The following is a 14,926-nucleotide window of genomic DNA, read 5'->3' on the forward strand; positions in this document are numbered from 1 at the left end:
CGATTACTTTAAATTCCTTACAAATTAAGTTGCAACCTCAGGTTATGATGTGTTAAAAGTGGACATAGCCTGACTGTCTCAGTTTCCCCTTGGTGGTGCCTTTGTGTTTAAGCTCATTTTTCCTGGCTGCAGCCCACTAAATAATTCACAAATACAAGAACAGCGTTCCTCTCTTTCAAACTTTTTACAAAGTTAATAAGAATCTTTTCAAGCATGTAAAACCATACATTTTATGCATTAATTACGTTAAATTACCTTTGCGCATGAATTATTCCAAATAAAATGACTTTTGTTTTCTTTATAGGCCTTTTGACATGTCACTGATGGGAATCTCACCGACATCATTAATGTGTCATACTTTATAAAACCTCCATGGAGCTGGTCCAGGCCACCCAGTTTTCCTTAATGACACAGGAAGCCTCTACAGCTACTTGGAGCGACACCTCCATCCAGCCTTATTCCCTTTCCACGCTCTTCTCTTCTCCCTCCGAGCCACTCGTCAGCGCCAGCCCGTCTGAGGGTTCTTTCCTGTTTAACAGCAGCTGTTATAACTGCACTAGAAGTACCTCTGGATCCCTCCCTGGTATAGCAGGAATCTTCATCCCTCTTATTTATGGGATAGTCTGCATTGTTGGTTTGGTTGGAAACACTCTTGTTATCCATGTGATTGTCAATTACACTAAGAATGAGTCAGTCACAAACATCTACATCCTCAATCTAGCCATTGCAGATGAGCTTTTTATGCTGGGTCTGCCCTTCTTGGCAGCGCAGAACGCTCTCCTCTCTTGGCCCTTTGGTTCACTAATGTGCCGTGTGGTCTTGACAGTGGATGCCTTTAACCAGTTTACCAGCATCTTTTGTCTGACTGTGATGTCTGTGGATCGCTATCTAGCTGTGGTCCACCCCATCCGGTCTTCCTGGTGGCGCAGACCTCGTGTGGCAAAGGCTGTCAGTGCCACAGTTTGGGCAGGGTCCTTTCTAGTGGTGCTGCCGGTGGTGGTGTTTGCAGATGTGCTGAAGGACGACGGGAACTGCAGCATTGTGTGGCCTGAACCAGCGGAAGTGTGGAAGACTTCTTTCATTGTGTACACATGCACTGTTGGCTTCTTCTGCCCCCTGTTTGTCATCTCTTTGTGCTACCTGCTGATCATCATCAAGGTACGACATTTATTGTGACAAAGACGTAATTAGATATTTGATTTTGAAATGTTTTTTGACAAAAACATGCCAAATATCCCATTCTATACGAATGGAACATTCATCAGCGTTATGTCATAACCGGTTTTGTCAACAATATGATCCTAATCTTCTTTTTTTCTTCCTGCTTGGAGGAGTAGCAGATTTTCAATTCATGACTTCAACTTTTTTTTTTTTTTTCAATCAAAGAATCAAATTGATTAAAACTCTCTGTGGAGGATAAATTAACTTACTTTTACTTTCACAGTCTAACCAAAATAGTTCCTCTACCTTTGAACACCACATAATAATTGAAGGGAAAACTGTGATCATATTACGCTTTGAATGAGCTGGCCCACTCCAAGTTAAGTGTGCTTTTAAATGTGATGGATGGAAGTTCTTTACTTTTCTTTTCATTCTTTCAAAGGTGAGGAATGTCGGAAAACGGACGCAGACCACATCCTCCAGACGCAGAAAGTCTGAGCGAAAAATAACCAGGATGGTGGTTGTTGTTGTAGCAGTGTTTGTCTTCTGCTGGCTACCATTTTATGCTCTCAACATCCTGAACCTCCTTGTGGTCCTGCCTGGAGACTTCAGGGGGCTTTACTACTTTGTTGTTGTGCTTTCATATGCAAATAGTTGTGCTAATCCAATACTGTACGGATTTTTGTCTGACAACTTCAAGAGAGGCTTCAGGAAGGCCTTGTGCCGCACTTCACGCAGGGTAAAGAACAACGACAGGGCCGGCACTGAGGTTCATCGACCAACAGAGGAGTGGGGCGGCATTGTCCTCCAACCACAAAAAAGTGAGGGAATCACCAACATGCATGCGAAAGACTGTGGTGAAAATGATGTAGAGGATGAAATAATTGGAGCAGAAGGGGCCATACAAATGGGAGAATTGAATGCAGAATGCAGAGCACAAAAAGGGAACTACAGTGAAGTAAAACAAGGTTTGAGGACACAAAAGGGGGGTCCTGAGGTGGGCTCAGGCTTCGATACCGCTGAGGTAGTGTCATCTAAGGCTGATGAAAGCAGGAACAGAAACTCTAAACCTGAAGAATTTCTGGACAAAAACTCTGTGCTTGATATCAGCTATCTGTAACAGATTTTGACATGTTTTCAGTCCATTCTGGTATTAGTGGTTTCTAAGTAATGACACTGTTTAAATGTGCAAGTCTGTGGAGCTGGCTGTAATACCAGTTTGCATTCAGTAACTGTCTGTTATTATGCAAATCGTTGACTATGCTGTGTGAGTCTAAGCATGATATGACTGACAAACCACAAAAGCAGTACGGATGGTGATCGAAAAAAGTTTTAATTTAACTATCTAGAACACTTACAGAAACACTGCCTTCAGATATAGCTGCATTATCATGCAGTATCAGTTTCTCACTCTTAATGTTTTACAAGCCATGGTCCTGTCAAAATGACTAGATTTTATATCCATCAGGGACTAATGCAGTCACATTCACTTGGGAGTTGAGGGCTTCATTTACTCAACACGGTTACATGCACAGCTTGGGCTTGACTTGTCCATTTCATTAGATCACCGTCCATATCCCAGTAAATATGCACGGGAGTGTAATCAAGTTATTAACCAAAGTATGTCAGATTCTGCAATGCCGTGGACTGTGGGAAGAAAACATTCTTCCACTCCTAATGTTATCTGTGGGAGATTATTGGAGATGGAAGTATAGCTGGAAATGCTTTAAGCTACCATGAGTTTCTTTGTAGTTTTGATGGACTGATTTTCATCCATAATCTCTGATGCTTTCAAGTTGTCTAGCAAAAGAAACCTGTTGGGAATCCTGTGCTGATAAACTACATTTCTACTCTACTGTTTTACAAAAAGATGGAACTTCGGAGCACATATAGAACACCTAGGCCCATTTGATTCTAGTTGAGGAGTGATTTGAACCACATTTACATGTTCTGGGTCTGTTAAGCTTGTTTCGGGCGGCTCGATTTTGCACAATTTCCGTCAGACTAACATGTTTACATGCATTTTGAAAGTTGTTTACATTGGACAAGTGGGATTTCCTACTGTCACGTAAACATGCTAAGTGTATTAATAGAGCTCATCAAGTATTTTTTTGTTTGTTTTGACAATCTTTCTTTAAAAAAAAATAAGACAATGCCAAACGCATTAACATTAATCCTGTCACAGAAGCAGGAATCACAACTTAATACCACACTGTGAGAGGAAAAATGTCAAGTTTTGCATTAAAGCTTCAGCTTTTACGGACATCCCACAAAGGTAATTAGAGCCGTTTTCACACATGAACTTTGAGCTTTTATGCAACAGCGTCTTTATATAGCTTAGAAATAGATTGTTTAACAAAGTTTCCTAGAAACCTTTTGAAATATCTTTTTTTTTTTTTTTTCTTTTAAGGCTAACTGACAACTTGCTCCAGCTCACTACTTAAGGGAAAATGGTATACATACTCAGTAAGTGTTCCAGTGCCCCTCTCAAAAGACATTTCAAGTCTCTGCTCATTCAACTTGAAACGACTGAGTCTGAAATTAATGAAGGGAAGCATGTTATTCAAATGTTCGGAGATCACAAATATTTACTTTTACTTAATATATTAATGTATGTTCACTTTGTTGTAGCCTAACAAGAGAAAAAGAACTAATTTTAAGACGTGACGCAAACATATTTATGGCTGCATCGGTTCACTTGGATCAGTTAATGATGGTTAAAATAGTTCTGGTGTATTTTGTAGCGTATTGTGAACTTGATATTTTGTGACTGGTGTAAGATTTAGATCAAACCCAGCTTGGCATATTACAAGACTTATTTGCCACCTGACTGTTGTTTCCTCAGTATAACAATGTTGTATCATAAGGCATTTAAAGGCAAGTGTTGTGTGTTGACAGTGGGCTAAATAAATGTTACACAAAAAAACCCAGAGTTGTACGCAATAATGTTACTCAATGTAGATACATGTACTGTATGTAACATGCAACTGATGCCACGCCATCATAACACAGTCACCAATAAAAAATCATTTTACAATGTGACCCTCTTAAAAAAAAACTAAATTAGCATCTAACATTTGCCCATTCTCTTTAAGGTTAAAACAAATCACTCTTTATGGTACTCGAGAACCTTCAGAAAAGACAGGCCGATGCTTCCCTCTAGAGGTAAGCACACTGAATGGAGGGCATTAGTCATTCACAAAGCTGAAATGATGACTGCAACAAATCAAAATGTTTTATTTGTCTTAAAAAAAAAAAAAGACCACAAAAGCGATTTTTGTCCTGTTTTTCTGTAGTTGAGAATCATAGCACAAACTGAATGGGAGATTTCAGAGGGCGAGTAACCTGCTGAAACACCAAATATGTGTTCACATTAATTCAGATTCCTTTTTACGTCCACCCCTACTCAGGCACCACGTCTCCTATCCACTTGAGGTAAGGCTGGTTGCCCTGGTCAATAGGCAGGCTGATGACCTCAGCCACCTCGTAAGGATGGTTGGAGCTGAAAAAAAAAAAATAACAGAAGCGAATGGAGCACATCGAGAGAAGACATAAACATCAGTTCTATAAAGCTGCACTCTGACTGCATGTGTGGTGGCTGTTAATGGAGCAAACCATCAACAAAATACTCTCATAAGAGTTGAATCAGAGTGGGGAGTTTCCCTGTGGTCAGAATAAAAATAAACTTACCGGACATATTCGGCAAGAGCAGGCACCTTGGAACTTCTAGTTTTGATCATCTAAAATGGAGAAGAAAGACTGTGAAAAGGACTTCAGACACGTGATGAGTCACATTCTGAGACTAGGACTAAATTAGCTAAACTGATTGACAGTACATGTACAACTAAAACCTTTCTTTTGAGACGATCAAAGTCTTGTTTTGCTGAGATTTTCCCAAATCAGTGATTCAGTCTTGGCCAGACAACATTTTGTGATATTAGATGTTAAGAACAGCTGCGGCTCATAAGCTAAAGTTGTTTTTATTATGCCTTAAAGCACAACTGCTGTGAAACAGAGAACATTTTATGTCTCTGATTCACATTTTGTTCTCACAGTTGCTGCTCCCTCTCACTGTTCATTCATTATCATTTTAAATTGTATGAGATGCATTTAGTAGACCTGAATCAGAACTTACCAGCAGCACCTCATTATCCTCCTCAATCTTACCCTGCCACTCATATCTGGAGGAGAAAGACAATGGCAGAACCATTCGCTTACAATCCGTTTTTAACAGTAATGATGATTAAAAACTAATAAATGCACTTTAAAACAAGCAGTCCAACAAAAGCAGGCGACACAAAACTTACATTGACTTAATTGCTGGAACGATGTTGACACAAGCTGCTAGTTTTCTTTCCACAATACCCCTGTGATACAAAGGAAAACACAGATTCAAACACAAAAAGAGTGTACCTGAAGGGGAAAAGAGAGAAAGAAAAACAAGAATGCTGCAGCAAGCCCACTAAGTTGGTACACTGGTCTTGCATGGAGACAGAAACATAGATCATCCATCTACTGTCTACCGCTTATCCGAGATCGGGTCGTGGAGGCAACAGGTTCAGGAGGGAAACCCACACATCTCTCTCCAGCTCCTCCTGGGGGAGGTGTTGGAAGTGCCCGAAAAAACCTTCACCTAACCAGGTGCTCGCTCCATCTCAACTGAGTCCTTTCGACGTGGAGGAGTAGCAGCTCTACTCCTACTTTTGAAGGAAACCTATTTCAGCCGATTGTATCTGCGACCTCATTCTTTTGTGACCATAGGTGAGGGTTGGAGCAAAGATGGACCAGTAAACTGAAAGCGTCACCTGCCAGCTTCGCTCCCTCTTCACCATAACGGACCGGAGCAGCACCCTCATTACTGCTGACAAGGCTGCAATCCGTCTGTCCATCACTCGTGATCCAAGTCAAGGGAGACATCCCATTTGCTTTAAGTCCAAGCGATGAGAGGAAAAACCCCATGAAGTGAATTTAATAGAATTAACTTTTATCGCTTAGTCTTTTCTAAACAAACAAACAAAAAAAAAGTTTAAAAAACAACAACATAAAGTGTTGTATCACCTTGCCAAGTCTTTAGCAACAGTGTCATTAGGACAGGTGACAAAAGCTGCAGAGTGTGTGCCCGATGTGTAAGTCTCAGATGCCATGGAGAACGCTCTCAGTCCAACAGTCCTCAGCAACTGGAACATAAACACGCTGAGGAGTACCGTCTGGAACGAGAAACGACAGATAGGGCAAGAACGTGGTAAGAAAAAGTGTCCAAAACACTTTAAACTCTGGCAAAGATTTACACAAGCATTTGCAAGCTATCCTAAATATCAGGTTTTATATAATATAAGTGTTTTGTTGGAGGCATCAGCACACTCACCAAAATCAGAGCTTTTAAGGATCCACCTGGCAGTGTCTCTGCACTGGACAGACCAATGCGCATTGCCTACAGGGTTGGAGCACAAAGTGTTAAGTTAGCAAATCAAAGCACACGAGCTCGCTGAGACAAAACTCTTGTTCCTTCTCCAATGCATATTCTGAAGTGGAGAAAAAAAAAATCTGTCACACAGTTAATATCAGACATTATATGTCAGCAACAGTACTATCTCAAGTCATTTGGATCTGTTTTGTGCCCAAAAGTTGACGCTGTGCGTTTGCGTTCGAAACTGAAAAGTTGACATGGTCTTGAATTAACACTAAACACCCAATGTCTGGATTTTGAGGTGTGTCAGGGAGATTTCAATTTCAAACTTGACACAACAAATTGAAGAAGTTCTAACCATTTCCCCAAGATGAATTATGTGTAAGGCTGTTTAGCTAATATGCTAATTAGCGTGCATTGTTGTCACGCTGTTCTGCAAAAGCTCTGACGACGAACAACACTGCAAATGACTAAAAGGGCCAGATGAGTTGTTTCAAACGAGTGAGAAAAGCAGAAAATGTTACGAGTGATTTTTATTGCTAATTTACCTTCCGACAGCTGACTGTCTTTGCCTCTTCCCAGACTGGCTCTGCCGTAAATCGTTATGGCTATGTTTGTGAAACTGTCGTAAACCTTGTATTCTCAAAGCTTGCGTCAGGAAATCATTCCTCAACAATGGTCAAATTTGGTCGACCATTCTTTAGAAAATCAAACATATTTTTCGAAATATTTGGATATATTTTACTTCTCCCTCACGTGTAGAAACACTTTTTACACGTGAGTGAGAATAACCACGGGTTATCATAAAATTACAACTTTTTTGTTGTTTGTTGTTTCCTTTCTATCAAATTCTTACATGGCACACGAGTTTCCCAATCCCTATAAAAATAATTGTAACCATAACTGCATAATTTTCAAAACTCCAAAACATTATTGGTCTGACTATGTTATGAATTTTATGTAAAAATGGGATCTGATGGAGATGACATTTCATGGAGGAAGAGACAGCACATGTTGGAAATAGCATGTGACACAGACCATTGCTGAACAATCTTCATTTTTATTGTCCTTGACACAGAGTAGCATAAATTCTGAAACAGAATATTGTAATTCAAACCTAAAACATGAATGCACATTTAATCAGATGGCAGAACATTGCTCCTTCCCTGCTCTCTCTGTGCTACATCATACAAGTAAGTTACAAAAGTTGGACTGGCTGTTGGAAGGAAAACAAAGTTTGTGGCGATCAAACTCAAACCATTTGAGCAACAACCAAAACTCAGTTTTGGCAAAGCAGAGCAGGCGGTATCTATTCGGAAATTTAACAGCAACAACTTTTGAGAGTACTTGCTGATTTCTATGAATGTGCATATTTTTATATACTTTTATATCTGTGAATTTAGTTCATTGAGTTCCGAAACAGTTTTTTTGCGTCATCTGTTGTTTGGTTTTGAGCTTCGGGGAACTGGCCGTTTCCATTTACTTCTCAAGTCGATCACATCTTGCTTTGCATTTTTCCACCTTCAGTGAAGTATCTGCAAGTTTCACAGTAGTTGCATAAAGATCTCTGTAGATCTGTGACTGCAAAACAAGCCCAAACGATCACACCTCTACCACAGTGATCGTCAGTTGGTGTTTGTGCTGATACACTGCGTTTGAGTTCTTTTTTCCAAACATGGCACAGTGCATTATGATCAAACATCATAATGCTCTGTTATGCATTATTGTGGTTTGTTCAGATGCAACTTTGCAAACCCTTGTTGCAGTGGCTATGAGCACTGCAGTCTGACCTTTTTTTTTGGGGGGGGGGGGGGAACTTGCTGTCACATCCACTCCTGGGAAGATTGGTAACTGTCTTGAATGTTTTCCTCTTGTGATTAATTTTCTTCATTGTAGAGTGACACACTGAAATTGGTTTGGAAATTGGCTTGTCTCCTTCACGTTGTGAAATTGTGAAATGTAAAGCATTCACACCTGAATGCTCCAGACTAGCAAACCGCCAAAACGTCTGCTTTTATAGAGGTGCTCACACTTGATGATATTCAGTTAACAAAGTGCATTTGATTAACATCACTCTGAGCTGTAATTTGATTTTTTATTCACATCCAAATCAAAAGAATATGGACATGCAAAGCTTTGGCCCCTCCCTTCCTTATTTACTCTTTTTTTATGCGACTTTACCTCATACAATAGTCAAATAAGTGTGGAAGAATAAAGAAAAAAACTGCCACGAGTAATGTTGTGTGCACACAGGCGTATTGATATTTCGGCACTCAAAACTTGCAGTGGCAACGAGCAGCCACATGATGGCAGCTTTTACTTATCAGACAAGACAGAGATATCGTTCACGATGAGCTTTGATGGCTATATCACACACACACACACAAACACATACATACAAAAAAATCAGTTCCTGTCAGCAAGGTGCTAGCAAGTGACTGTGTACATAAGTTATGTTTAACGTGTGTGTGCGTATGTGTGTATTATTTATAATTGTGAGGTTGTTTCTGCACACAAGACGCAGAACCACGCTGTTTAATAATATGCACCACCTCCCTCACACTCTTCTGTCTTCTCCCTCATCCTTGATTAAAGAATGAGACAAGCATGCCATGCACACCAACATCCACACGCACACCTGCACGTGCACACACACTTGACATGTACACTTTGAACAAGACAAATTGAGCTGTAGCTGATGTGAGAGCTCTGCCAGGAGCACATGGACACACATGAAGACAAGGAAAGAAGCATTAGAGGAGCTTGTCAAGCTTTTGCAAGAGCAATGAGGAGCGATGGAAGGAGGGGGGTGGGGGGGTTATGTTGGTGGTGGGGAGGGGGCTTGTTCCCATGGAAACTGTGCACTCAGCACATCTGTACGTGTTATGTGCTGTCCTCTCTTATTGGCATCTCTGCCACAGCTGGACATGACAGCATGCGTTTGCATGTAAAAGGAGCACACACATGCAGAATAGTTCAAATGCTTGTTGCCATGACAATGACAATGAGATGTTATCTCAAGATTTGAAACAATGCATATGTGTGTGTGCGTGCGTGTGTGTGTGTTACAGAGACCAGACATATACACATGTGGTTACTGGTACTTTGCAACTGACTTGCCCTCTCTGTTCCTCCACCAGATTTTCTTTCTCTTTGCTGTTGTCTTTCTCCTTCTCTCCCTCTGTCGTCCGCCCCCTCTCCCTGAAAGCATGAGGAGAATCAATATGTTTTCAATTTGCAGCAGAGCCTTCCTCCTCTGCATTCTAATCAGGCTCCACTGGCCCTTTAACTGAGAGAGAGAGAGAGAGAGAGAGAGAGAGAGAGAGAGGGGGGGGGGGGAGAGAGACAAGAAGTGAGTAAAGGCAGACTTCAGCCAAAGGACATTTCAATATGCAGCTAAGATGTCAACTTCAGACTCAGTGGAGCATGCCTTTACAAACATCTCTTTGCAAGTTTACGACAGGCTTTATGAGGCACACTTCTATAGAGCAGAGTACTTTTTGTATGTGATAGCCGCTGTTCAACAAAGTTCTACAACTCACTTCAGAGGTGTGTCTATCATTTTAAGTCCTTCGCTGTGTGAAGCATTTTATTCACATCATTTGTAAAATGGGAGACATATCAGTGTGGATGAGTGTTATTTGGACAACTTAAGATAATTGTATGTTACACTTTGTAACACACTGACAAGATTATAATTACCATAAATTAACAAAAAATTAGTGTCGTCAGTGAGACATAATTCATCTGCTACAAAGTCAAAAGGAATCTTTTCTTAGGTTATTGTCAAATGTGACCGTCCTGCCAAACACAGCACATCATCAGCTTGTTCCATTGTCTTACTTGCATGATAAAATCTATAAGGATGTCAAGAGCTCGTCATCAAATCGTGTTTTGAAGCATGTTGTCTGCTCTAATATCAACTTTAGTTTGGGCACATTTAAGGATCCTGTTGTTATAACACTTGGAAAATTTCTCTTCATTGTCTATTCCCCCCCATGCTTGATAGCTGATTAAGTTATCCTGATTTAATGAAAAATATTTTATGACTGAATTACTTTTAGAAAGACTGTAACGTGCCTCACATATTAACAATATGGAGAAAGACAACTTTTTTCTTCTGTAAAAAGATCAAATATGTCAGCAAACGTGTAGCAGGCACGGATTCAAAGTTTGGTTCAAGGATACCATAAGGACATATAGTATGAGAAAAATTACATTTCTCTGCTTGAAAAAATGCATTAAGTAAAGTAATAATAAAAAAAACACTATCATGTAACTGTATTTGGGACTTCTGAAGTCCGAAGCTATACCATTCAGATTACATCCTATACCTGGCCCAGTAGAATTATTCAGTGTTCCCATCGTTCTGTCCAAATCATACTGCATTCTCTGTGCCTTGGAAGTTAGAATTCTAAATGAATTTGTTTTTTGCTTTGTTACTAACAGCGACAATTGCATTAGTTCACTTAGGAAAGAAAAAGCTTCTCTGGTACTATGTTATGTTTTAGTTGGAAGTTGGGAATTATAAGGTGCCATTTGTTACTAAATGCAGCATTCAATGTGCAACAGCTGTTCTGCAATTACAAAACTCAACAAAACATCAGTAAAACGTAGCCCAGAGCTTATCAAGCCTGTCTGCAATCGAAGAGTTACAACTTGCTTTTAGACTGGTTTATTGGTTTATCTGATGCATTGATTAAACAACCTGGGCAAGACAAAAACTAGGCTTAAAAGAGTGATCGGTACCAGCTGCCTGTGGGACTAATTGAGGAGAGTTGAGTGAGAGTTGCACCAGCTCTCTAAATATAAAATATTCAAATGGTTAATTGGAAAGTAAATGCCCTGACTGAATTTAATGGCAGTAAGTCAATTTATTGATTCCGGATCAAATTTCATCAATCTAGTCTTTCTTTCTTTCTTTCTTTCTTTCTTTCTTTCTTTCTTTCTTTCTTTCTTTCTTTCTTTCTTTCTTTCTTTCTTTCTTTCTTTCTTTCTTTCTTTCTTTCTTTCTTTCTTTCTTTCTTTCTTTCTTTCTTTCTTTCTTTCTTTCTTTCTTTCTTTCTTTCTTTCTTTCTTTCTTTCTTTCTTTCTTTCTTTCTTTCTTTCTTTCTTTCTTTCTTTCTTTCTTTCTTTCTTTCTTTCTTTCTTTCTTTCTTTCTTTCTTTCTTTCTTTCTTTCTTTCTTTCATGCAATACATACAGGTTAATTGACCCAACATGGGCACTTGATGTAGTCTGATGTGCTGTTGCAATCATCATATAAACATTCCGCTTTAGCCAGCCAGATTGACTATTCACACTTTATCATTCTTGTTTTAGTTGCCAATCTCTTAAGAGGGGCACTAAATGAGAGGAGCATCTGGTTCTGCAGGTATTTTGAGTAGCACTAAATATTGTAATACCTATGTGCCTCAGCTGCACTTGGTGTGTAGAATAAGGCAGCCAGAAGCATGAATCAGAGTCCCAATAATTTCAAAATGTCTCTGTGGTACAGATTTATTTCTTTTAAAACTGGTGATCACCTTTACTCATGAATCAGTGGGACAGTTTTTGCTCATCCAATTAATGGAGGGACTCCAACTGTTAGTGACCTTGCACTGTTCATGCAGAAAATGAACAGATGAATTCAAACACAAATGTTCTGGACCAAGAGGAGCCCAAAATAACCCACTGTCCAACTCAACAGAAAATGAAACACTTCTTTTGGCTTTAATTTCTTAATCATTAATAGTGCTTGAATTAATGCATATATTTTATTACTGTAATAATTAGTATGGTCATAATGATAAAATTAATGATTATCTTCTGATGACATAGGAAGAAAAATCTATGGAAGTTTGTGTGATTCACTGTGAGCAATAAAAACAGATTCAGAAGCAAAGAGCAACAAAGAGATAGATTTTTCTAGAAAAAAATACTTTTTTTTTGCTCTCTGTTCTCTACTGCCCCATTAACACTAACTCCTGAAATGTAAAGGCTGCTTTGCGATCTCTCTTATTCAACCAGAAGAAGAGCAGAGAAAGAAGTTCACCTAACTAACAGTAGGGTCGTGAGACAATATCTCGTGGGATTGGAAATCCACAGCAATTAGTTCGTCTCCCCCTCTTCTTTTTATCATGCTCATTCTGCACCTATCTGCTTATTCAAACAGTACTTATGACTTAAGGATGGAGGCATGCGTGGTATTTGCTGATTTGCTTTTTGACATTTTTGAGAATTCACTGATCATTTTGAAAAAAGGTGTTGATTGCATTAGAGTATTTTAAGTGTCTGCAGTTTTCAGCTTGGGAGGTAAGCCTCTGTAAACTGAATTTTCCGAATTCTCTTGGTTTATTTTCCTTTTATTGCGCATATGTATGACCTAATGGAATATATGTGATTCAAAACAAAGACCTTGGGTTCATGGAAAAGGAAATAACACAAGCTAGCAAGACTCCAGTCCAATTGCTCCAATCATGCATGCACATCTGAGACATAAATAGACAAGCAAGCAGATTACACACTGAGATACTGTGTCATGATATCTTCATTTTTACTTTTCAGGATTCAAACTCCCTTTGCAAAGATTGTGGCTGAGTGAATCTCCAATGTTTGTGCAATTATTTGACCCCTGCCCAGATAGATAAGATTGGCAAACAAAGTAGAAAATCAAATGAGACAGTCTACACTAATCAGATAATTGGGTCACTTCCCCATACAATTTAGAGGGCATTACCTTTGTAAAAGCTTTGTGTTCGGTGTTTTCTGATGAACTGATTCATTTTTGAATAAATGATCAAAGCTTACTCATTCTTTCGTTTTTGTGAATACAGTGAGCTAGTTGCTGTTTACCCCTCCGGTAACAGCTTTTGATGAGCGGGAAGAAAAAAAAAATATCCCGACCGGGTCAGTTAATGTGCAAAACAAATTGGAATAAACAAGACTAAGGATAAAGCAGCAGCTTGTAAAGTGTGATATTGCAAAAATAATTATTTAGTGCTTTGCAGAGCTGCACAGAAACTCTGACCCATTTTAATTTGGTGTACCGACTGCCTGTCATCTCAGTAATGGTCTAATTTGTTGTGTGCAATATTAGTAATGTCTTAAAATGAATGTGGACATAACTTACAGATGTTTCCGCTGTAACCGAGAATAAAACAAAACAGGAAAGTGGAACGAGACAACTCTGGTAATTATAAATGTCTCATTAAGGGTCTTCCTCCAAAACTCCAATTTGAGCAGGAAAGCGTTGAGAAAGAGGTCAACTAAATGAACAGATGGACAAACAGATGTGGTTGCGTTGCACTGATCATTTTCAGTGTTTGGGTTGCTTCATCACTACTGCACTATGACTCTTAACTCTGCGCTGCTGAGAAGTTCTCCCTTTTGAAGTATTGAATTACCAGGTTGTCCTCTTTGCAGTACTCAGTATTCAAAGTTGTGCTTTTTTTAAATTTCTTTTTTGTCCTCGCTTGTATTAGCTCTTCCTCCCACCACATTGCTAATTTACCAATCCACCACCTTTTTCTGTCTGGCTGTGACTTTGCTGGCGGTGGTGGAGCAGAGCAAAGGAGGAGGTTTCGAAGTAGGCCAGGTTGCAGCAGGTAACGCAGAGTCATTCATGCAAACTGGAAGCTCATGATGAGAGCGAGTGGAACAGGACACCCTGGTTTACCCTCAGGCAACAAGGGCCAGAGAGAGAGGAGAGAGGAGGAGGGAAAGAAATGGAGGAGATAGAAGACAATAAAGAAAAAGTGTTTAGGGATGTGACAAAAAAGAATACATCAGTTGTGTGCTAGAAAGGAAAATGAAAGAGCAAAGACAAAAAAAGGAGGAGAGACAAGAAAAGAAAAGAGCTACACTGACCTAAATTAGACATGTACAAGTAGGACTGTGCATGTGTCTGCAAGAGCTGTTGAAATACTCATAGATGTGCATAAATTGCCACTTGAAAATTAAAACGTAGTGCAAGTGCTTATGCATGACCCTCTGCACACTCTAAGATATCCTCCTATCCATCCATTAGCTGAACCTATTCTGTCCTGCAAGGGCTAAAGTCTGTCTCAGCTGACATTAAGGGAGAGGCACAGCACTTCAGCCAATAACAGAGTAAAATAGAGAAACTTACATGTAAGCATGCTCATACCCACATATATGGCTAATTAGGATTCACCAATTCACATTGCATGTTTGTGGGGGAACTCAGACAAAATGCACACAAGAACAGAGAGAACAAACAAACTCCACATGGAAAGGCCCCAGCCACTGTCCTCTCACGCATTCCTACACCAGTTCTTAGACATCAGGAGAGATGAATTTGACGTCCATTTTCACCAGAATGCGACTCAATGAGTGGAGTTACTGTTCTCTGTTCATT

At 39.6% G+C, this 14,926-nt stretch overlaps 2 protein-coding genes across 2 annotated transcripts; one reads left to right on the forward strand and one right to left on the reverse strand.

Annotated features, from left to right (window-relative positions):
* The first annotated feature begins 341 nt into the window (after nucleotides 1–341).
* Nucleotides 342–2,281, forward strand: LOC140305676 (somatostatin receptor type 5-like). Its single transcript, XM_072384633.1, has 2 exons — nucleotides 342–1,158; nucleotides 1,604–2,281. Exons 1-2 carry the CDS (start codon nucleotides 373–375, stop codon nucleotides 2,279–2,281), a joined length of 1,464 nt encoding a protein of 487 aa, XP_072240734.1. The 5' UTR covers nucleotides 342–372.
* Nucleotides 2,282–3,264: 983 nt separating this feature from the next.
* Nucleotides 3,265–7,178, reverse strand: LOC140305677 (protein CutA homolog). The gene is made up of 7 exons (XM_072384634.1): nucleotides 7,117–7,178; nucleotides 6,527–6,592; nucleotides 6,220–6,368; nucleotides 5,469–5,528; nucleotides 5,297–5,342; nucleotides 4,852–4,901; nucleotides 3,265–4,663 (listed from the first exon to the last, which is right to left on the reverse strand). The coding sequence occupies exons 2-7, from the start codon at nucleotides 6,587–6,589 to the stop codon at nucleotides 4,564–4,566; spliced, it is 468 nt and encodes a 155-aa protein (XP_072240735.1). The 5' UTR covers nucleotides 6,590–6,592; nucleotides 7,117–7,178; the 3' UTR covers nucleotides 3,265–4,563.
* Nucleotides 7,179–14,926: the final 7,748 nt, after the last annotated feature.

This window comes from Leuresthes tenuis, unplaced genomic scaffold, assembly GCF_036924035.1.
Source record: "Leuresthes tenuis unplaced genomic scaffold, fLeuTen1.0.hap1 SCAF_4, whole genome shotgun sequence".
Taxonomy (NCBI): Eukaryota; Metazoa; Chordata; class Actinopteri; order Atheriniformes; family Atherinopsidae; genus Leuresthes; species Leuresthes tenuis.

Bases quoted from the DNA above. Each gene is read 5' to 3' on its own strand.
- LOC140305676 (XM_072384633.1), top strand. From the start codon at position 373: ATGGAGCTGGTCCAGGCCACCCAGTTTTCCTTAATGACACAGGAAGCC. The intron at 1,159-1,603 runs GTACGACATTTA...ATTCTTTCAAAG, and splicing joins ACCTGCTGATCATCATCAAG to GTGAGGAATGTCGGAAAACG.
- LOC140305677 (XM_072384634.1), bottom strand. From the start codon at position 6,589: ATGCGCATTGGTCTGTCCAGTGCAGAGACACTGCCAGGTGGATCCTTA. The intron at 6,369-6,526 runs GTGAGTGTGCTG...TTCTCGTTCCAG, and splicing joins CCTTAAAAGCTCTGATTTTG to ACGGTACTCCTCAGCGTGTT. The intron at 4,902-5,296 runs GTAAGTTCTGAT...TCTCCATTTTAG, and splicing joins AGGATAATGAGGTGCTGCTG to ATGATCAAAACTAGAAGTTC.